A 22652-nucleotide genomic window follows, 5' to 3' on the forward strand; every position below is an offset into this window, starting at 1 on the left:
GAGCTAAAGGAGCCTCTGCTGTATTCATGGTTGGGTGTGTGGATATGTGTATATGATACCCATACATATTCCTAGACATCTGATCATTGCACACACAATCCAAACATCTTGCTATTTTTATCCATTAGCAAAGTTTCTCATGAAACTGATAAAGGACTTGGAAAAATTCATGAAGTGTTAACAAATTTTGTAACTGTGCTGCTTTTCAGTACCTTTTAATAGCTGGGAAGTTTTGGACAGAATATTTTGGGCATGTTTTTAGGTATTTTTCAATGTTTTCATGTGCATATTTGTAAGTTACAGGCTTTCTTTCACCCAACAGAAGCAGGAACTCTGTAATGTGGGATTTCTCCAAGGAGGACAATGGTCTGGCTGGTGCAGCCAAATTTCAGTTCTAATGGTCAGACCTCAACTTTCTGGCTTCATGCTTCCTCTGCCAACATGCATTTGGATATTTCCTTGCATATAAAATAGTTTTTGATTTGAACCTAATAACAAAAAATGTCTCTTGCAGTAGAAAGGAGACACAATCAGCTCTTCTTTTCTTGAGGTAAGAGTACAATAAACAGAAGGAGACACCTAAGTCAAGTGTATTCTCACTACTCAAATCCCCAAAATTTCTTAAATAAATTCTTTTGGTTTATTAACATTCCTGTTCAGTTTAGTTTATTGGTCTTGGCCTAAGAATAAAGACTAAGAAAAATCTGTTTCTTGGTCCTATATGCAGTATAAGTCTTGAAATATTGTTAATGTTTATGAAATTAGCAGGTCTTTATATAGACTAGCTTTTTCATATAGATAGTTTTGTTTGTTTTTTGTTTTTTTTTTTTTTTTTTGAACCAAATTGTAGTTGAAGTCTTGGCAATGACAGAGTGGTTACTTTGAGGCATCTTAGCTTTTTGCTTCTTTAAGCTAGTTAAATATTCATCAAAATTGAAAACTATTACAATTTCAGTTTTTCCTATTAGTGTTGACCTGACAGTCATTTTAAATTATGGTGGATATTAGGTACTTCAGGTATCAAAAATTTGAAAATTAATGTGACTGTTTATAAGTTCTATATATTCTATACAAATCAGAACTGATACAAGTTTTTTGTTCCTGAGGAGTTTGGACCAGTCTGGGAACACAGTGATTTAGTGTTCCAAGGAACACTTTAAATGCTTACTGAAACATGCCTAACAAACATTGTTGATGTAGTGTGTCATAAAGAATAGATGCTGGAATAAACTAGGAAACAGTGAGAGGGGAAAGCAGCTATTTCAGTTAGGAATTTAAGTCCATATGAATAGCAGCAATTCAACTGGCCATTTGAAATAGCTGGTATTTCTGATCACTTTATGGTTCTGCTACTAAGTAAATAAATGGATATCATTAAACATATTCATTTTTAAAAGTCATGTTCACATAGTTTCTTTGTTATTAAATATTTCTAGAAAATGGCCCATTCTGATGTGGCTATAAACTTGTCTGGTGTTCTCTTCAGGGACCACAGCTTTTCAAAGTGCTTTTAGGTTTTTTCATATTTAAAGGTAAATAAACATAAGTGGAAGTTGTGTAACTTTAATTTAATCCTTGGAATTTAGTGCTCACATAATAAAAACCAGGGACTGGAAAGAAATGTTTGGGAAAATTGCCTTCTTAAAAATTTATAAGTAGCTACCTATTGCCTGTCTACTGTGTCTGTGACATGGTATTTCTTGTAAGTGTCCTGGCAGGATGCTCAGAATTTGGCTAACTTCTAGGTTAGGTTTGTGTTTTATTCTTGGTTAGCCATCCTTGGGGTAAAGGCTTGTACAGATATTTGCTGGCAGGGTAGACTATGACATTTCTGAAAGGATCTCTTACAGGTCTCTTATACAGAATTCATTCCAGTTAGTGTGTCTTATGATTTAACTATCATGGAAGAAGATAAAAATTACATGAAGAAATTAATGTTAATGGACAACTAACAAGAAAGAAAAATGTGAGCATCCATTGCCACGCTTGTAGGATTGTTTCTCTAATAGTAAATACTGATGTTTTTAAGACTTTGAGGGTAAAGGGGTAGAAGTCAAGTTTTTGTTGATAAAACATTTGGTTTCTTGGGCTGGAAAGGATGTTGGCAGATGCTGAGTAGTAAATGACAAGCAAGCAAACTGCAAAGCCCTGAATTTGTTCCAAGATACCTGCAAAAGACTCTGGCCTGTGAGGACCAGTTCCTACTAATTGCTGGCTGCTGTTCCACTCCCTGCTAGAGTAGATAGTGTGTACAGTAAAAGCTGGGTATTTTCCCTTGGTAACAGCTCACAGTGGTGAGATGAGCTTTGCTGTCTAAATTTGCATACAAGTTCATTCTTGTCTCTGCTGAAATGACAACAGAACCTCTCACTTTGCATGGGAGCGTGCATGGTCTTGTTCTTTGCTCCATCTTTTCCCTGCTTTTGCACTGAGATATTCTTTGCCTTCCTTTTGAATTTTGTTCCACTTTGTCATTCCAAAGCTTTCCATGTCACTTGTTTTGAGGAACCTTTGTAATCCTTTGTCTTTGTGTATTGGTCTTCTGGTTTTGGTACCTTCCTTCTCCTTAGCCTTAAACATCCTGTATGTGTCATTGTCACACCATTAATTTAAGCTTGCAGCTTTTGAGGTCCTGTCACTGTATGTGTTCACAGCCAGCCTCTGTTTCTGTCACTGTCCAATGCTCTGCTGTTTGCTTCATGTTCTTACACATGTACTTGGTGAAACAAAACCATAGCTGGGCTAGGTGGTTATATTGTGCCCCTGTCTCTTGTGCTGACTGTGCATGACATGGAGGACTACGTGGAAGAGAGGTCCTTGAACCCTTCACAAGCAATTCCTGTTGGTTTTGTGTAAACCAACACATAAAACTGGGTTGGTGAAGTTTTTCGTCTGAATACTTTCAGAAAGACTATTGCATGTCAGAACTGCTTTTTCATCATCTCTTTCTGGGTGCTAGGCCAGTCAGAGAAGACTGCTGCAGAAACATTTTGTTTGCCTCAGTAGTGAAGTTTGTCATTCTTGGTTTGTTCATGATGTGGCACTCTGAGGGTGTATGAGACAACTGGCAGTGCTTGGTGAGAGGGAGCAAAAATCACCTCCTCATTGAAGTGCTCAGAGGTTCCAGTTGTGTGGGTTAAAAAAGAGATCTTTGCTGTATTTGTTTCTGCAGCAGAACAGACTTTTTAAGGCAGTAGCAGTTTTGCGTGTTGGTGTATCCTTGGGAGAAGAACTGGAGTATCTGGCTGTAGGGCTAAAATGACTGTGGGGCAATAGCTGAGAAATATTTCACTTCTCCTTTTCTGGCAGAAGCAATTGCTTTTGTTCATGTGATTTCTTATTCTAAGGTTGAAATCTGCTCATAACTAGCAATGAAAAACTCTGGCCTTAGTCTTCATTGTAGCATTTAAAAGAAGAAACAGCCTCCAGATTTTCCCAGTGCAATTAGAGTCAGAACTTCATAAAGCATTTGGTACAACATAAAGCAGGAGTACAATTCATCAGCATCTCAGAAGAACGTTTGTCCTTCTGGTTTGTAGTCTGCTCTATCCCAGCTGCTTTTATTTTTCCAGTCCTGAATCTCACGTTGTTTTAAAATGCTGATTCACTTCTCTTTGGGGATGCCTTTGCTGTTTCACAAATCCAGAGTCTGGAAAATAAGAGGAATGGGATTTAAGAGTAGTGACTGGATACACATAATATCTGTGGGGAGGGACTGTTCAAACTACTGTCTAACATTAAAGTCTTAGAGGAAAAAGTTGCTTCAGAACCCAGGAGAATCCCATCACACATTTTTTGTTTGGGTTTGTTTTTTTTATGATAGAAGTTCAGGTAAGTCATGGTCTCATCTTTCAATTCTAGAATTCCTTGCTTATGAGTTTTATAGACATTGTAACAAATAAGTGGTTATTCAGGTTTTTCTTATTTCTTAGTTTTAGTAGGAAACTGCCACATTGTGTGTGCATTTTGAATATGTAGTATCATCTGAGGAGATAAGGTTTTAGTGTGTTTCTTTTTTCTTCTTCTTTCGATTTCTTGGGAACCTTAGTGCACATTTGAGTAATAGGAGATGAATATAGGTTGATGTTTAAAGGAGAAAGCTTGGTAAATTTGCTGGAATTTTGTACAATAATAACTATTAGGAGAAAATTAATCTTTTTGTAAGCCAGGCATATTTGCAGATACTTAAATCTTAATGTGCTATATCAATGGGATTGCTACATCCTTTATAATTTTTATAATCAGTTTCAGTCATAAGACACATCATAATACATTCCTAGTGCTGTATCTGCAGAGTCTTACTTTTTCATTTGATGTTGGTTTTATTATCTTATTTGTTGTACAATTAAACAACCCTGGCTTGGAGGATTTTTAGAAAAAAATTATTTAATTTAATAATCTATTACAAAAAAAGAAATCTGGAATTTATTTGAAGCTTACCTATATGGAACAATTTCAACTGCAGCGTTTGGAAGAAGGGGATTAAAATATGCCTGGAGACCAGTTCAGCTGGCAGAAGATTCAAGGAGGTTACTTGCACTTTCTTCATTTGCCTCTCTTCTCAGAGCAATGATAAAGTAGCATGAAGAATTATTGGATTGGCTGTACTTAGTGCAGGGCTTTGAAGTGCTAATAGGGATGCTTAAAAGTTTCTGGAACGTATCAAGACATGTAAATATTTCATTGCCTTTACAATAGTGTCTTAACTGTTATGTAGCTCAGATAGCTTGTGCTTCTTTTAATCTCTTTTCGGAGAGTAAAAGGGAGAGATATAAAATTTTCACCTCCCTTCTTAATGTGTTAAGAATTTCAAAGAAGAAAGCCCGTTGCCAACTCAGATGAGTCTCTGCAAAATCAGACTTGTGCCCGGTGATAATTTGCTTTCTACTATGTGGAGATTCAGTTATGTTTAGGGAATGGAAAGAGTTTTTCTTGGTGTTCCAGTAGTCTGACACAATTTTGGATGAAATGTGACCAGACCTGTAAAATGTAGTATTCTTTTGTACTGTACTATCAAAATCCAAAGAGTTTGATCATTTTCTCATCAGTCATTGAGTGATAATTTATGGGACTATTTATGTATTTAATGTATGTACCTATTCAGCTGATGCAGCACATTATATTATTTTGTCACATTGCTTGACTGAATCTAATGCTATTCCAGTACTTTCATGCAGCAGCCTAAAAATTGTGATCTTAATGACTGCTGATGGAGGGCTGTAGGAACCCATTAGGTAATCAATAACTCCATCTAGAGATAATCAGACTGAAGATCTTGTTTCATTTTTCCCCTTGGATTTCGCTGCAATAATTGTTTTATCTCAGCTTCTGAAGAACAGTAAAGGAGACTTGTCAGGCTTTTTTTTAATTTATTTCCTGTTCTGGATGAAAAGTGTTCTGACTAGCAGATTCTAAGGCTTGGTTAAATGCATGTTAAGTTTCATCTTAGCAGTACTGAAACCTGGAATAGTGCTGGATAAAATCTGATTAGGTAAGGATAACTGGAAGATCAGGGAAGTTTTTTAAACTCTCCTAAGACAAATAAAAGCATAATATTCATAGAAATAATGTGATGTTTAACATTGTTTTAAAAGAAGAATGGAAGTAAAATACTTTATTATTTGTCCAGCTGTGGCAGTGTGGTCTGCAGCAGAAAATCTGGAGCGGGGGGCACACTGGGTTCCTGTTTTCTGTGATGTGGGTGCTGTTCAGGTACCTTCAGCCTGCTGGCTCACAGGGTGGCCACAATTTATTGCTGTTAGTCAGGAGGCAGTGGGGCAGTCATTATTGTAGTGCCAGTATTCCAGGACTTAGAAAAGCAGTTTTCAGCTGCTTAAATGGCAAAAGGATTGTAAATTCTTAAACCTGCCCTGCTGAAATAGGAAATCAAGATTGTGTTGTTTAAGAGGGAAGTTGCAGCTTGGATTTGTAAAGGTAAGGATGTGGGGAAAAGGAAAAGTAATAAGAAAATTACTTCTTTTGAGAATGTAGCAACCACAGTGTGTCACACTTAGGGTGATTTGAGAGCTGTGACAGGCAAACTCTGCACTGCATGGATCTGCACAGTTCCCTGATCCTTTCATGGAAGACTCAAGCTCCAAGAGCAAGGTGCAAGGAAAACAGCTCTATGTCAGCTCTTCTCTTCCACAATAAATAATACTGATGAAGTTGGAGTAAAGTGGTCTCTAAAGCACCAGGACTTACTGGAAAATTCGTTTCTATGCATTAGAAATGTTTGTTGTAAACTAAAGTTGACTGGTTTTCCAGTAGATTAGAACAAAGCAAGCTACTATTTGGTGAGGCATTTTTAAAATAATTTTGAAGGCTGTATAATTGCAATTTTATCATATATTTTTAATAATGAAAAGCTCAGCTTCTATACTCTTCGCTAAAACTACCTGGGACAGAAATGTGTGCTTATATATTGAAAAAACTTGGAGGTATTTTGTAAAATTCCTAACTAGTTTAGGACATCTGGGCTCTGGTAGCATATAACATTTGCTTTTACGAGGTAGGACAGCTGGAAATATAACGATACCTTTCTGGGGAAAAGAATGGTGTGGCTTTTTGGTGTCTTGTTTTTCCCTGTTCTCTTTTTTTATTATACTTCTCCCCCTCTCTCTTTCTGCACAGGGTGGGTATTCTGCTCCCTCCTTCTCTCCCTGGCAGGGCTCATTCCAGGGCATCCCTCGGAGTGTTCCACCGCACCGCAGACAGAGTGAGTCTGTCCCTCTCACTCATCTCCCCCACCGTGTTCCAGTAGCAGCTTCCCCTTGGCACGCACCGTCCATCTCGTAGTCTCCTCCTCTCTCAGGCAGATCTCCAGGCATACACCATAGTCTGTGCCTAACAAAGCGCTTCCTCCGGCCAGCCTGCCAGCAGCTGCCACTTACAGCTTCGTAACAGTCATTAAATGCCAATAGACCTCAGCAGTTCTTCAGGCAAACCCGAGTAGGCCCTTGTTTCCAGTCCTGTCTTAACATCAGTCGTGCTTGCTGCATTTCCCTGTTTTCCATGGCTGTGATGCACTCTCCTGTCCGTGTGTCTGTCCTGTTTGCTCACGCGCGTCTCTGCGCGCGTTCACGTCAACGCGTCGTGGTTGTACAGAAAAGTGTTGCTGGGAAAGTGTCACTTGCATTGTCTCTCACAAAAAGTTTTAACTTTTCAGAATGGCTTCCCTCAAACTAATTATTTTCCCCCGTCTCTCGGTATTTGTTGTAAAAAGGCTTCTCTTACGTTGAAGTGGCTGTTGCACAACTTGCATGATTTATTAACGTTCCTTATGTGCTAGCTACAATGTGGGCTGGTATAAGATGCATTTGTTCACTTGGCTTGGATCTGCAAAACAAAAGACAATTGCTGATTTTAAAACTGTGTGCTTACGTAGACATAGAGAAATGGTAAGTCTTATTTTGTGCTTTGGTATTGCATTTTGAACGGATAAGTGTTTGAAGAAATATAACTACTTCATAACGCTAAAGTTATATTTTTTAAATGTACTGTAATTTGCAAATTACAGTGTTTGCCTAGCAAAGCTCAAGAGTGTATTTGGACAAGAAATAAAGGCAAAGTAAAATAATGGAAACAAAGTAAGTTTTCCAGGGCCAATGCAGATCTGAAGAGTAAGCTGCACCTTGGAGAGCTAAGCTTACATATATTTCACACTGCAATAATCTTTACGTACATCAATCACCAGGAAAAAAAATCTAATATTTTGTAAACTGTGCTTCAGATACTCTCTTGACGCTTCTGTGACAATGTTCATGTAAACAACTCATCAGGAATGCACAGCCTGTTTCATGGGCTTTCTCTGTGCAATAAGGGATGTGCTTCATTTCTCTGTGGTGTTTGATGTGGGACTGTGTGTGTAATGAACATAGAACCCCAAAATCTGATGATTGTGCCTTCTGTTGCTGAGTGGAGGGGCCAGCAGTAGCACAGCCTGGGTGATTCACTGTCCTACCAACAGAGACTGACTTCAAGGAGATCAGTTTTAGATTTAAGGATCATACAAATGTTATGGTTTTGGGACTTGGAGACTGACTGGAGAGTCAGAATGGGAGGATGCTGTCCCAGCTGCCCCGTGAGCCTCTGGTGTGACATCATTCACAGTGGCTGCTTAGCTGAAAAAGAAAACTTTGCTTGCTAATCTCGCTGGTTTTCTGAGCCTCCACCTCATCCCTCACTAACAAGGGTGGTCTCTTGTTTGGGATTCCAAAGTAAACTTTTGTTACTAAAGCAGGCTGGATTTTTTAGTGTGCATCTTATATGTTGCATTCGATGAATTGCTAGTAAAGCAGGCACAGTCAATGAAAATGGGTCCTTGACTAGTTAACCTAAACTATAACAAATATATTGTTTAGGAAAGTAAGTTTCCACTATTGGAGTGTTCCTAGCTTTTTTTCTTTCAGACTTAGGTTTAATCTATAGAGCAACCCTGGAAATAAAAATAAAGTATACATTAGGAGGTTCCTTAGACATTTTAAATTAAATTCTTGAAAAATCAATGATTTATCACTGTGTGAACAGTTCTGTAAAGTAAAACAACACTGGAACAGTCACTAATTTTTTCATTCTTTCCCACTTGGTTCAGTGGTTTCAGTGTTCAGGTTTTGGAGCTGGTATGAAATGCCAAATATGCGGTTTTAAGTCAAATGCTGAGCTAAGTATCACCACTGAGTGTAGGACAGCCTGAAACACCAATGTCAGTGTTCTTTTGCACTAATACAGAGAAGATGATGGGAACATGAAGTGTAGTCTCAGGTTTTGTCTGGTTGTGTTTTCAGTATAGACTTGGCAGTCAAGCACTTCTTTCTTAACTTCTGGATCCTGAACCTAAAATACATCTCTGCATCTGAATTCTGTAGGTTACTTCACTGTGCTGTTGATAGCTGATGGATACATAGATCACTTACAGGCACTGTAGATTATGAGGGTGTAAATCTGTAAACTGTTCATATTACAGTGTGTAAACAACTAAAAATAATTTCCCTCCTGCTGTACAGGACAGGAAATATATCCCTGCTAGGTAATATTACACTAGTGTAGGTTTATGGCTCTCTCTAAGCACCAGTCACGTCAGCACACCTGCTGCAGAACTTGCCTCAGCGTATCACTGCACTGCAACATACTTCAGCTTTGGGTGTATGTTTTTCACTTTTAATGACAATTACTTTTTAATACTTCCACATTTATTAATTTCATGGTTTTGCACCAGCCTTGGAAACAATTGAGCAGCTTGCATTTCATAAACACTTTGATAACAGTACATTAATTCTTTCATTTTAGGAATAAAAACCAAATAATTTTGTTCCTGTGATTCCCATGTGTCTTGAACTAACTCCTGTGTAAGGGTCATTTATTTTTCTTTTGATCATGGGATATATTTTGATGACATCTCAAACTTTGTTCAATACAGTTAAACCCTTTCAATTTGTGTTCTGGAAATGAACCAATTATGTGGCTCTAGAAATAAAGATTTAGAGAACACATTGGTAAGGAAGCAATCATGAGTTTTTGTTGTAATACAAGAATATTACACCACCTTCTCTAGGCCCCTCACCCTAAGTGCTTCTCCACACAGAAATGCTGATCAAAACCACTTTGTTATTCAAGCATTGCAGTTGTTGCATCTCCACTTACTGTGCACATCCTGGAGGAGATATTTCAACTTTTTGCACGTAAGCATTACAGATAGAGATAATCTAAGCAATGCTAGTAGGTGACACACAGCTTGTTATCACCAGGAAGGAAGCTGCTCTATGCCCAGTGACTATAAATCAGATCCAGGCTGTGCTTTTTCACACATTTTCTTTTAAACAAAGATACCGTGCTGAAATGTTTCCAAAGCTTTATGGACTGCTGCAGCTTTGTAGGATATACAGAGTTTTGTGTTAGCAGAAACAAGTTACTTCAGAGCATTAGCTGGGAAGTTCTGTGACAAATTATTAAAAACATCCGGGAATAATTACATTACTGCCTTTTTTATGTAATTAGTGTGCTTCAAGAGTGTTCAGCTATATGAAGAAGAGGTTTTTAGGAAAAACTTCTTTCCTCCCAGCTTCAGTACTTGCAGAGTCAACTACAAGAGAAAGGACTCTTGTACCAAACTAAGTTTATGTTTGCAAAAAGCCCCTTGATTTTGTATATGGTCATATTTATCTGCTTGCTGCACATATATCCATATTTGTGGATCAAATACCTGCCTTGATGTAGTTATATATTACTTGAAGTAATTTTTCTTTGAAAAAATAAAATTTTCCAAGTTGAGGTTTCTGTACAAACTTGCAGAAAGAATAATAATGCTTTGCCACATTACCAATTATTTTACTAGCCTCATGGTTGTGGTGAATGATGCTTAAAAAAATACAATTGTGTCATTATTTGAGGTCATTCTCCATACTGCAGAATCCTGTATTTAATGCTGAAATATGGATATAAAACAGCTAGATCAAAGAGAAAGAAAAAAAAAGTTCAAAAAGAAGGTATTAGAAAATGCTACAGATTTAAGGTGTGAACTGTTGATGTTTTCCAGAGGTGGAAAATGAGAGCTCTCTGGTGCAGCCTTTCAGCAGGGCTGTGTCTGCACAGGCCATGCTTTGAAAGTACAGCTTATCCTGTGCCAAGGCAGTGAGAGGAGGGGTGGCAGAACTGATGAGGAAATGAAAGAATTATGTAGCAGAGTTTGTTATCCTTCCCTTCCACCCCTTTCCAAAAAGAACCTGTGGTAGTTTTCTCTTCCAACTTGTGAGTTGCTGGGAAGATTGAGTTATGAAAAATGAGGGCAATATGATCCAAGGATGGAATGCTGTGCCTTTAATGACCTTGCTGTTCAGGGTTAGATATTGAACATGCATATGCACAGATGGAAAATTTTTTCTTTTATACAGTTTTAATAATACACACAAATTCTAGTTGCAGTGTTTGGAGTATAAGAAATGAACTGCTAAAAACCTTGAAGTTGTAAGAGCAAAGGTATTCCATGCAGGTCCTGCTGTAAATGTTTTTGTACTGCGTTACTTAAATACTGTTGCTTCCTTTGTTTCTTGAAGGAGGATTAAAAACCAGTGGGGGACACGGTAATTGCAATTGAAATGGTGAAAAGTTGCAGTTTGTCATGGCAATTGCTCATTGTTCTGTCTTGGTCCTCTGACATCATTGTCCTTGTCTTTTTCTTGTCTCTGCTTTCCATTATGCCATTGGCAAGGAGTTGAGAAGTTAGTCCATTACTTCTGTGATAAAGCGTGGTACAGTACAACTTCAGATTTATTCCCACCTCCCCCTCACGCATTTTCACTGTTGGGTTTTTTCTTTGCCCTGTGCATGATGCATGTCTGTGGGAGATGTGCATGCAGTTCTCAGATTTTCCATTGCATTGCTTCCCTCCTTCCTCAAGACACTGCAGGGAGAAAATTATTTCATTCTACAGAGTTATTGTAAAGGGAATCGAGATGGGGATCAAGAAAACCAAAGCAAAACTGACAGGAATTTTCAGCTACTGAATGAATATCACAGTCATGACCACATTTTTAACTTCTTTAACAGTCCATTTAATATCTTTCACCGTACAACATGATGTTTCAGTTTTCCAGCACAAATCTAATACAACCTCAGTAGTTTGATAACTGTACAACAGTGCTTATCCTTGCCATGGATGTCATCTTTCTCTGGATGATGTAACAGCCAGTTGTACTTGAGAGAAATAATAGAAAAATCTCTTAGGCTAACCAAGTAGAGAGTGAAAATCTTTATTTCTTGGGTAATTTTGGTTAGTACATCAGTATTTGGAAGGCTTTGAAGCTCTTGCCAATACAGAAAAATCAGTTTCTTTGTGCAGAAAGGAGCACGTCAAATGGACTTTGTCAAATGTACTTCCAGTTTGAGGAAGAGTGTCTTCAGTTCCATTGTACTTGAAATGTTTGAGTCCAACTTTGCATTTTAGGAGCATCCCAAAGGAGTGCAGGTGTTTGTCTACCTGCACGTTTTCTTCATGGGACATAAGTAGAAGTCTGGGTAGCATGGCAGTCAATTCCAAATCATGGTGTGTCCCACCCCAGAAATATTATCAGAAGTGCACACAAAACAATGCAGATGAAACCCTATTTTAGGACTTGTGTGAAACAAAATACTGTGCCTGGAAGGCAGAATGCTTCTTGATCTATTTCTCCTCCTTCCATCCTTCGTGTGATGGAATTCACCAAGTACTTCAGTCCTTCAGCTGGCTTATTGTTTTTACCAATAACAGGGTCAGAATTTCAAAGGCTTTCTTTGTCAAAGGAGAACTTGTATTTAGTACCAAGATATGAGCTGTGGGTGACAATAATGTCAGTGTTGGATACCTTGTGAAATGTTACATGCATATTTTGCAAGTGGCATTTTGCTGCTTTTAGTGTCGTTTTGAATGTTAATGCATGTAGAAATTTGATGATATTAAAATCTGCCATTGTGATAATTGGACAGATCTTGAGTAGAAATACACAATTACAAAGCAGTACAGTATTTAAAACAAGAGGGCAAAGATGATACCAGAGCTTTAGTGTCCTCATAATTCTGAGCACGTAGCCATTTTCTATCTTAGTATCACCAACTTTCTGGGTAATAAGCTGCTTAGACCTTTTAAAGTTATGAAGGATAATGAGTGTATTTGGCTATTTTCATATGAAAAATGCAAAATTGCCTGAAGGGAAGAGCTCAAATACTACCTAGCCTTTGTCAGAAGAATTCAAAATAGCATTATTGAAACCTTGATAGCTTTGTTGTACTTCATACGTGTTTAACTCTACTTTCCCTACAAATTTAGCTTCTTCTGTAATTTACCAATTTTGAATTTTGCTGATTAGTATTGCTAGAATTATTTGATATTAAGTCAGAATTTTTATTGATTATATTTTATATTTTCCTGTGTTTTTGAAGAGTAGCATTTAAAAACCTTTTCTAGTTCCTAGAAGGAGAAAAACTTTCTGACAATTTTTTTTTTCACATATGACATAATACTGTGGGCTATAAATGTTTTAATTTTATTTTTACTTCAAGTAGGACTAGAAAATAAGATTTATTTGTTGTAGTATTTGCATGGGAATTGGGTACATATTGCTTTGATTTCTGCATTCATTAGCAGTTTTGGTTTTTCAGGTGAGATCTCAAATCAGTAAATCATTTTGGCTAACATCTGGCTGTCACCTCCTAGACTGGAAGGATAATAACTTCTGTAATAAACACTGGAAAATGGAAAAAAATATCTGGAGGGCTAATTTTATTTAAGCTGTAATTCTCTCAGTGTATGCAATTACTTCTTTTGTTTAGCATTTCCTTCCTGTAGGATTGTATAGTTAAGAAGGATTTACAAAGTTAAGCTAGTTTTGGGTAGCATAAGGAATAATGTTTTTGTACTCATTTGACACCATTTTGGAGGCCATTTTGCCTTTTTTTTTTTTAATCTTTTCCCTCTTTCCAAAAAAATCATGTTCTGACTGCTCAGGATATTTGCCTTATATGTCTATCAGTGATAGTGGATGTCACTGGTCCAGATTGTGCCTTTTCTTGCAAGATAACTGTTATTTTCTAAAGGGAAAAAACTGCCCATAAATAAAAAATAGACTGAGAAACCTTGATTTTCCTGTCATTAACCTTTAATTTTTTTTTCTTGATGAGGAATTTTAAAGATTCAGTTTTTGGTAGTAATCCTGCCAGGGAAAAGATGAAAAGCCTAAAGAGTCCTGAGATGGGCTATGGCCCTAAATGTGTAACAGTAATCTGGCATGCACAGCAATCATTGCATTCTTCCTGCTGATTCAAAGAACTAAAAAGACCAGACAAATGATGAGTTTTCTCTTTAGAACTTTTGAATAATTCAGGAGAGTGACTAAAATAACACTTTTAGTCAAATCTCCCAAACACAAACATAGCTTCTTTTTTATTCACTCTATTTCACTAGTAAACAGAATAAGCCTGTTTACTGTGTACGTGCAGCCTGTCAGCTGGTAAGAATCCAGGTAGTTGAGTGATGGCTAGTTGGCAGGAGTTTAGTTCCCCTCCTTTGTAAAGAAAATGAGAAAAATAATCCAAACCTGCTAAAACTGTAGTTTAGGTTTTAATAGATTTTGGGTTTTGCCACGAATTGCAGAATTTTTAGTGATGCTTCCAAGATCTGTGTCCAAGTTACAGGTCTAGGATGTATTGTGAAAGTAGTACACCATTAATCTTTTAAGTCTCTTTACAGGGCAGAGCAAAGAGAATAGAAATTCCCCAGAAGAGGTACTGGCAATTCTCTTATCTGATGTGTGTCTGATTAGATTGTATCTTCTGATAAAATATAAAATCTTCTCTTTATCCCATGGCTGTCGGTGTGGTAGAGTGTGGTCTCTACTTTCACATGAACTCTGCTTCTTTATCAGCCCATTTAAAATCAGTTCAAGATAAAACAGTTACCTAAGCTTAGCCACTAGCTTGATAAGCACTTACTTCCTACAGACTTTCTGGCCTCAGCAAGGCAAGGAAATGGCCTGTAAGTCCCTGTGGTCCATCCAACTGCTTTCCTGCCTGTGCATTAAAAGGGTTGGGGTAGTTGAGGTCAGTATGCAGTGAGCAGAAATTGAAGATGGATGCAGCTGTTGTGTTGGGTTAAGCACTTGGTTAGAACTGATCTGCACTGACGTTGATTCTCACGCTGTCCTGCAGATTTGGGTGAAACCATCAATCAACCATGCCTTCTTCATCTTTCCTTTTTTAGCCGGTCGGTTTCCTTTTTGTCTTTATGTTGTTGTTAATTTCAGTGCTGGTATATTTTTTCCACTTCAGTTACGAGTTCCATTTGTGTGTGTCCCATGACTCATCCTGTTTTGCTGAAGTTAAAGTTTTGATTTAAAACCCCAGATATACAGCCCTTATCAAGCATCCAGTCAGCTCACGTTGGATTCTGAGTGTACCTGGTGTCTTCTCTGCCTAATATATTCTTGTATCATTTTCTCTTTAACAGCCTCAAGTACTACAGCCTTCCAGCAGCCTTCCCAATTCCACAGACCTCGCCCAGGGAAAACTAATAAAAACTCCACATATCGAGGCCCACAGTGAATATCCTAAACCAGATCTGCATGACAGTAGAAATCATCAGAATCAAAATGCTGCAAGTGTCTCTCTCCCAAATAGCCTGAATGACATAAACTCTTCAAGAAGCGTACACTTAAACACAAAAGATGAAAATACATCATATTTGGACAATTTGAAAAACAAAAACACTGAAGACCCTGGAGAGGTGGCTAGTAATAAGAAAGGTATACCACCTCGTTCTTACTATCAGACCTCTACACGAGCAGATGCTCCAGAGGTGCAGACTGGATTACCTGTGAAAGTTCAACCCTCATTCACAAACCAGGCTTCCCAGCCAAAGACTTCGAGAATCGTGAAGCCCCCAACTGCTTTAGTGCCTCCTACCATGGCCGTTCCCGTACGATCTGCAGATCACTCCGCTGCTTCCAAGGAACGTGAGCTTCTACCACTGAGGAGTTCGACTCAGCCACAGCCAACATCTGGGCAGGATAACCTGAAGGGTAAACAGAGTCAGAAAGTGTCTAAACTTCGCCCACCAACTACGTCCTTCGTCAAATCCAAGCAAGGGAGCAGTCAGAAATCCACACCAGTACCTCCAGAGCCTCAGAACACCTCCCTCAAGTCCAACATCCCCAGGCCACCAGTGCAGAGGAAGGAGGGCGTGCAGACGCACTCCGCTGGCGCGCACTCCGGGGACAGCATGCCCTCCGCTCGGCACTCCCGCCTCCCGAAACCAAAGACACACTGAGGCCATCCCACACCTCACCCGCTGCCACGCCGTGTCCCACTCCCCTCTCGGGACTGCCTTGGAGCCTGCTGTACCTGCAGCCTGCAAATCCTGCCGCTGTTCCAAACTGCATCTTCTTTAGGGTTTGCATTCTCCATCCTGCCGTGTTCTGAGGCTGATGTTATGAGCTGTGCAGTTTCTCTTGAGTGCTTTATTTTATCGTTGGTCTGTAATAAAGATAGTATTGCAATCTTTGTAGTTAAGCAAATACTGAAGTCTGTGATGACTACAAATGCCAGAATGCTGCACTATTTATTTCAGGATGGCAGAAATTATTTCTTACCTCTGTTTGAGTTATTAGACAATGAAATTGCTGTTCTGTTGAACTTCTTGGTTCTGAGTACTCGTTAGGTCAGAGTGGTAGAAAATTAGACTGACTAGCAGATGTTTTATTGGCCATAATTCTGACTCTGTATTCCAGAGGCCTATGCAAAAATCCTTGTATTTATCATTCTCTCAAGACTGACATATTTAATGTTATTTAATCTCATGGGTTGGGTGGGTTGTGTTGTTTTGTTTTGCTGTAATCTGAAGTAGCTCTGTTCTTTATTTATCCTGTTTTCACTGTTCACAGACGTTAGGCAGATTTCACAGGGTGAAACGAATCTTCTCGCTTAAACATCCTCATTTGTTAAATGACTGTGGTATGTTTTTATTGTGTTGAATAGACACATTACTGGGTAGATTCTTGAAATGCAGTGCTAAGGATGTTTGTCCAAACCTTCCAATGCAGGCTCTTAGGAATTGGTAAGTAGGGAGCCTCTGGGAATAAAGGGGTCCAGAACACCTATGTTGAGGTTGCACAACATGCATTTTAATTGATATTTTAAACTTTTATTGTTCTGCTTGTATTTATTAATTTCTGCTTAATATTGAAAGGCTCTGAAGTACCTGACTTGAAATTTTGCACAAACTTTGCCATATGTGTAAGAATTTGAAACTATTTTACAGAAATAAAACTTATATTAAAAATGCAACTATTTTTTAAAAAGGAAAAAATTACCCCGCTTATTTGCTTTGAGCAATCCTATTATGTCCTAATCCAGAGCTGGTACTCTTAAGAGTTTTTCAAAGATGTGGTATTTTGGGTTTTTTGGATTTTTCATTTTCTTTTTTTTTTTTTTTTTTTTTTTTTTTTGGTAATTTCTGAAGACGTGCATAACTGGTAAGGAGCTTCTTGGGGAAACTAAGCAGAAAAAAAATCTACATTTTTGTGCTCTCTAGGAGAAGTCTTCTTTCTGAAAGTAGTCTTGGTGCACTCTGGGACCATGACACAAATGATGCAAGTTACATGTGTGCATATCCAGTGAAGCTTTCCAGAAATTTGTTGTTATGTCCCATCTCCAATTCTTCCTATCTTTCCCATGACTCTCTTGGATGTTACTGGTTTTGGTTTTTTTTCCTGTTCTCAAGTTGGTTTTAAAGTCAGCAGCAGAAGGTTGCTGCAACGATTTGGCCCAAAATCTGTTCCTGAAGAGCACATAATGTCAGTGAAATGCAACACAGTGTTAGTTTGTTCTAGGCTCTGGCTGTAGGACATTGACATATTACAGTATTTTCTTTGAGAGAATTATAAATTAGTAGGTGTAGACATTTCATAAATGAATTCAGTATTCAGCTTCTATAATATAAGCCCTTTTACTGGGGGTATCCAGATGGATGCCTCAGTTGGGTGAAGGAAAAAAGAGTCATCTCACCTGAGTTTTCAGTACATCATTGGTATTCAAGAATTATTTTGGATTTCTTACACTGTAACTTTATTTAACTGAAGATAGAGCGGAAAAATGAAAAGCTTGGGGAGGGAAATGGGTAGGGGGAGATTCTTTTTCTGAACTACTTAGATCAGTCTGAAATAAGGGACCTGCAGGACCTTCTGTGAACTGAGGTGATGACAATGTAAGCAAGACATAGCAAGACAAATACTGTTAATTGTTATAGTTGGTATAGGATCAGAAACCACAACTTGAGATTGCAGTAACAATTATGCTCTGGTAATAATTTATTTCCATGAAAAGCATTGAATTAGTAGTATTTAATGTACATATTTACTTTAAATAAGAAAATAAAACTCACTTTTTATATTCCCCAAAACTAGCTCCTGGCAGCTAACTGTGTTTCTCAGGAGTTTAAAGACTGCTGAGGGAATGGTCAGATTCCTGGTTCATTTTCTGGTCCATATAGATTTCTATGGAAGGTGTGTTTTTTAAGTTTACTTTCCTTGAAGAGAAGCTGATTTTATTGTTAGTTGTATATGGTTTTGTGTAAAAATACAGTTTTCACTTAATGTTATTGACAGAAATTCATCATCTTCTGCTTCGTATTGTGGAGGTATCGGCAGCCTGATTTAGTGATGTTTCAATTTTTATGTTTACATTTAAAAGTATAGATATCTATACCTTTATTCATATCTGCACCTTTACTGAAAATTAAGGAGATAATTAAAGCAAATTAAGCAAAGAATATCGAGATGATCAAGGTTTTCATTAAAAGGACAGTTTCTAATTTTTCTTTCCAGAAGAAAATCTTATATTTATATGGGAGTGTATATATATATTAAAGGAACATAAATAGATTATAGTCCTTTTTTATAGCATTTCCCCGTTTTGTTCTGACAGGTTAGTGAGACACTGAGCTGGAGCCAGCGGGATTTGATCATGGATGAGACAGATGCTAGCCTGGCTTGTGTTTGTGTTCAGCTGCTAACCTGGCATCCCTCTAGGACAACTGCATGGTTGGGCTCTTCAGACTTTACCAGGGATGGCTCTGTTGCACGTATAGTAAGTCCAGAGTATGGCAAAGCCTGTCACGAGATGGGCAGCTGGGAGAGAAGTGGTGAAGTGAGGCTTGAGGCTTCACCTCAGTGAAAGATGGGGTTTGGGGGGTGATGGATGAGGGCACTGAGAGTGCTTGTCAAATGGGATTAAGTGAGTATTTTCAGGTGTCATATCTACCTTTTGGAAGGTGCAGATATATCATCAGTACTGGTGCAGATTATCCAAAATGTGTACATTTAAGTATTTGATATCTTCAGGGTTTTTTTTTTTTAGGTTTATAAAACCGATTTATTGCCATTTTTTTTGTTTTCATTTCTCATTCTTTTGTGCAATATTCACAAAAGTATTAAACTACTGTTCAGTATGTGTGTACAGAGCAATTACGCATTTTAACAAGTGAATAAACACAAAAGAAAAGAACAGAATTGCACTTTAAATGAGCTTTATTGCTTGGAGTTGTGCCTAAAATAATCTAGATGCCTCCTGCTGTGTGTGGCTTTTGTTTGAAACAAATTTCCCCGGTAGCGTTGCTGTTTCCAAGGTATTTTCACATCACTTTCACAGGATCGATATGCACTCTAGCATGTTTAAAAGCATTCATGTAGTGTACTGAGGTTTTGTTGTGCAATGACTTTAATTTAACCGTGGAATTCTAACACTGATGATACAGCCAGATCATTAATACCCTCCCCTGAAGCTAACACTTCATACTGCCAATCAAAGCCAGTGGCAAAATTTCCCTAGGACTAGCATAGCTCTTAAAGAATGATGGTCCCAGAATATGGTTGTGAGAAAACAAGTGCAATATTATCTCTCCAACTTTCTCAAAATAATTACTAAGGCCCTGAAAATCCAAAATGACACAATTTTGATACAGTTTGAAAAAAACCAAGGGGTTCCTCAACTTTCCATTTTACAGCAGTGAGAGTAGGCATAGCAACCAGACTGCATTATAGGTCACAACAGTTCATCTCAGCCTTGATCTACATGCTGATTTGGTGTAACAATGCCTGAAAACTGAACACCATTTGCGTGATTTCCTTTGTTTGCATGTCACAGCCATATGCACATTCTAAAGTCTCATACTGGGGTAGGTTGCATGTTGTGGGGGGGAAGTATTTCTGGTTTTGCACAGCACATAATCCTCTTAATATGGACATTTCCTTGCTGTACAAATGGAAATCGGTTCTTGAATTGGGCTTCCGTAGCTATTCCTTATCTCGTTACAGAGGCTTTTTCTGAGCAGAGTGGATTTCATGTGACCCTGGTGGTAGGGCTCAGTGTAGTCATCTTACAACTGTGCTTTCAAGGAAATTCAGTCACTGTTATGGTAAAGCTGCTCACTGCCTACTAATTGTAAAAGCACCACCATAAAACCAACATTATTCCCGTGTAGCAAAATCTTCAATTCAATTCAATACTAGCTAAAACAAGAGGTACCCTTACTATCTGCTTTGTTGTTTTTGGTTTTTTAACCCAGGCCAGAGTAAATACTGTATATTGGAATTTGCTTGTAAAGTTGATTAAAAAACCTGTATGTAAAAATTCTTTCCTCAATGTTGCTCTAGTGAATAAAAATAAAAGTCATAATTCTAATAAGTATCTCTTTCTCTTGACTATTCATGTCTGTGCTTTTTCAAGTCATTGGTGCAAAATATAGATAGAACTGTAGGCAGAAACTTTGGGGGGACAGGGAAATTAGACTTACATTCACGATGGATTTTTTCTTGGAATTGTATTTCTCCCACAGAAATGGCAGGCTTTTAGCATGAGACTTATTAAAGGGAAAAAGGAGGGGGAAAAAGTCTTGGAAGAGCTAAACATTTTAATGTATTGATTGCAGATGAACATGGACTGACATGGTTAATTCTTAAAGGTATGTTTTGGCACCTATAGTGCAGTTAAGACAGCTATTAAATACTCTGCCTAAGTATTTAATGAGTTAAATTCTTTATCATAAGATACTCTGAGGGAGTTATTTCCTCACAGAAGTCCAAATGAATACAACGTGGGCAAATATACAAGTCCTAATTGTGTGTCAGAATTTTGCCCATGGTTTGAATGGTTTGCTGTTCTTGAGATGAAAGGAAATCTGCTCCATTAATTAATCTGACCTATTTCAGTGGATGGAAGTTCAAGTTTGAAATTATGATCAAAAAGGGAGGAAAATCCTGTAAGTTTGAAGTAAGAACATTTAAAATATACTGCAGGCAGGCACTTGTAATCTTTAACCTGATGTTGGCTTCAAGATGGCCTTTGAAAATTTGCATGGGTTTTGGGGTGGAAAGAGCTGCACAGGGTTTCCAAGTTCAAACCAAGAAGGAAGGAAGGGAGTGGGAATGAATGAATCCTCCTCCTGTAGTTCTCCTGGGTAAGTGCCCTTTGTTTCCTGTGGCCCAGACTGTGTAAGTGTGATGTCTAATCCTTATCAGTGTGATCATCAGGTGTTGAACACCTGATGCAATGACTATGGAAATAGTGTCCCTAAAGGCTGTCATTGACAGCTTCCCTGTCTTCCTCCTCCAGAGGCAAAGGCTTCCTCCATCTGCTGCTGTCCAAAGTGACAACAGTGGTTTCCTGACTCTGGAGCAGAGCTGCTTTATTGCTGTTGGGCAGAATGTTACACGTGGGGAGAAGGTGAGAGGGGGTGAGACATGTCAGACATTGCCCTTCCTTTGCTACCCAGACTGAACACCCCTGGCACCTTCCCTTTGACAGGAATATCTGGGGGTTTTATGAGCACCATTGAATGCAGCTGAACCACAAGACAAATTAATATCAAGCTATTTGTAGCATCAAACAGGTTTGTGCAGTTGCTGCTTGCCCTTATGGGTGATGGGTATTAGCTGCTGTTTCAACAATAATTGGCTTGTAGTAGAATGTCGCAGACATTTCTCCACAGAAATCCTTCCTTTTGGATTTCTGTGTCTTCGGGAGGCCAGAGGCCCCCGAAGAGAAGGTAAACAATTGTTATCAGCTGCTGTGGAATGCAATAGGATTCACCTTGATTGGCTCATTTTCTATGTTTATAATTAAGAGCCAATCATCAGTTCAAGCCAGGGGACTGAGTCCTTGGCCACAGCTTTGTTGTGGGTTCTTTTCTATCTCTTCTTAGCTTAGCTAGCAGCTCTGCAAACCTCTCTCTATATTCTATTAGTATAACTATAATGTATAATATCATATATTAATAAATCAAGCCTTCTGATCAAGATACAAGATTCACCGTCTCTCTCTCACCAGCAGCGGCCCACTCAGGTTGCTGTAATAGTAGAAGGCACTGAACATAAATGCTCCAGCTCTAAGAATTAGTTGCTCAGTTATTTAGTGCTAATCAGTCAATCTGAAAGCTAAAAGAGTGGGTTTCTGCTAGAATTTCTGATAATTTTCTCTGAAGCCACAGGCAGTAAGAGCCCTTGGGTCTCATACAATATGTGGGGTGCAGTGCAAGCTTGCTCCAAGTCCTCACTGAAAACACAGTGTGAGTTCTCAGTAAGATGCTGGAGGCAAAAGTAATTGACCAGCAAGCCTGTTTTGAGAAGGATTTTGAATTTGATTATTCCAAAGCACAGCACAATCTGAAAACTTCTGAGCTGTTTAAAATGGTTCCCTCCATCACAGGCTCTGAGAATTTCTTCAGTTGCCTACAGTGTTTCATGACACAGGTTGGCTTTTAAAGCCTGTTACAGTGCAAGCCCCTGAAATAGCCCAAGATGAGAGGTGTTTAAAACCACTTGTAGACATGGCATATTCCAACAGTTACTTCACTTTAGTTTGGTTTGGCTTTCTTCCTGAAAATTCCATAGAAATGCAGCAATTTGGGAGAAGCATTTAGATATCAGTGGAGCTTCACATTCTGACAACATGGGGTTCTCAGCACCTCTCCAGTCAAAACAATTATTTAGATTTTATTTTGAAGAGACCTGATAATATCATTATCTTGGGTGCTACAGAAAAGCAGCCTGTGCATTCCCTCATTTGCTCATGATATCAGAGCACCCTTTGTGTACACAGTGGTTAGTCTAGGGGTAGTAAATGTACTAATTTAG

At 38.3% G+C, this 22652-nt stretch overlaps 1 protein-coding gene across 1 annotated transcript in view; it reads left to right on the top strand.

The window, feature by feature from the left end:
• The window catches only part of CCSER2 (coiled-coil serine rich protein 2), a 58482-nt gene extending 41567 nt beyond the window's left edge, over positions 1–16915 (top strand). The window contains exon 11 of the mRNA XM_058810419.1: positions 14975–16915. Within this exon, the coding sequence (XP_058666402.1) occupies positions 14975–15793 (819 nt within the window). The 3' untranslated portion in view covers positions 15794–16915. The remainder of the gene's footprint in view (positions 1–14974) is intronic.
• Positions 16916–22652: the final 5737 nt, after the last annotated feature.

The sequence above is a fragment of the Ammospiza caudacuta genome, chromosome 9 (genome assembly GCF_027887145.1).
Source record: "Ammospiza caudacuta isolate bAmmCau1 chromosome 9, bAmmCau1.pri, whole genome shotgun sequence".
NCBI lineage: Eukaryota > Metazoa > Chordata > Aves > Passeriformes > Passerellidae > Ammospiza > Ammospiza caudacuta.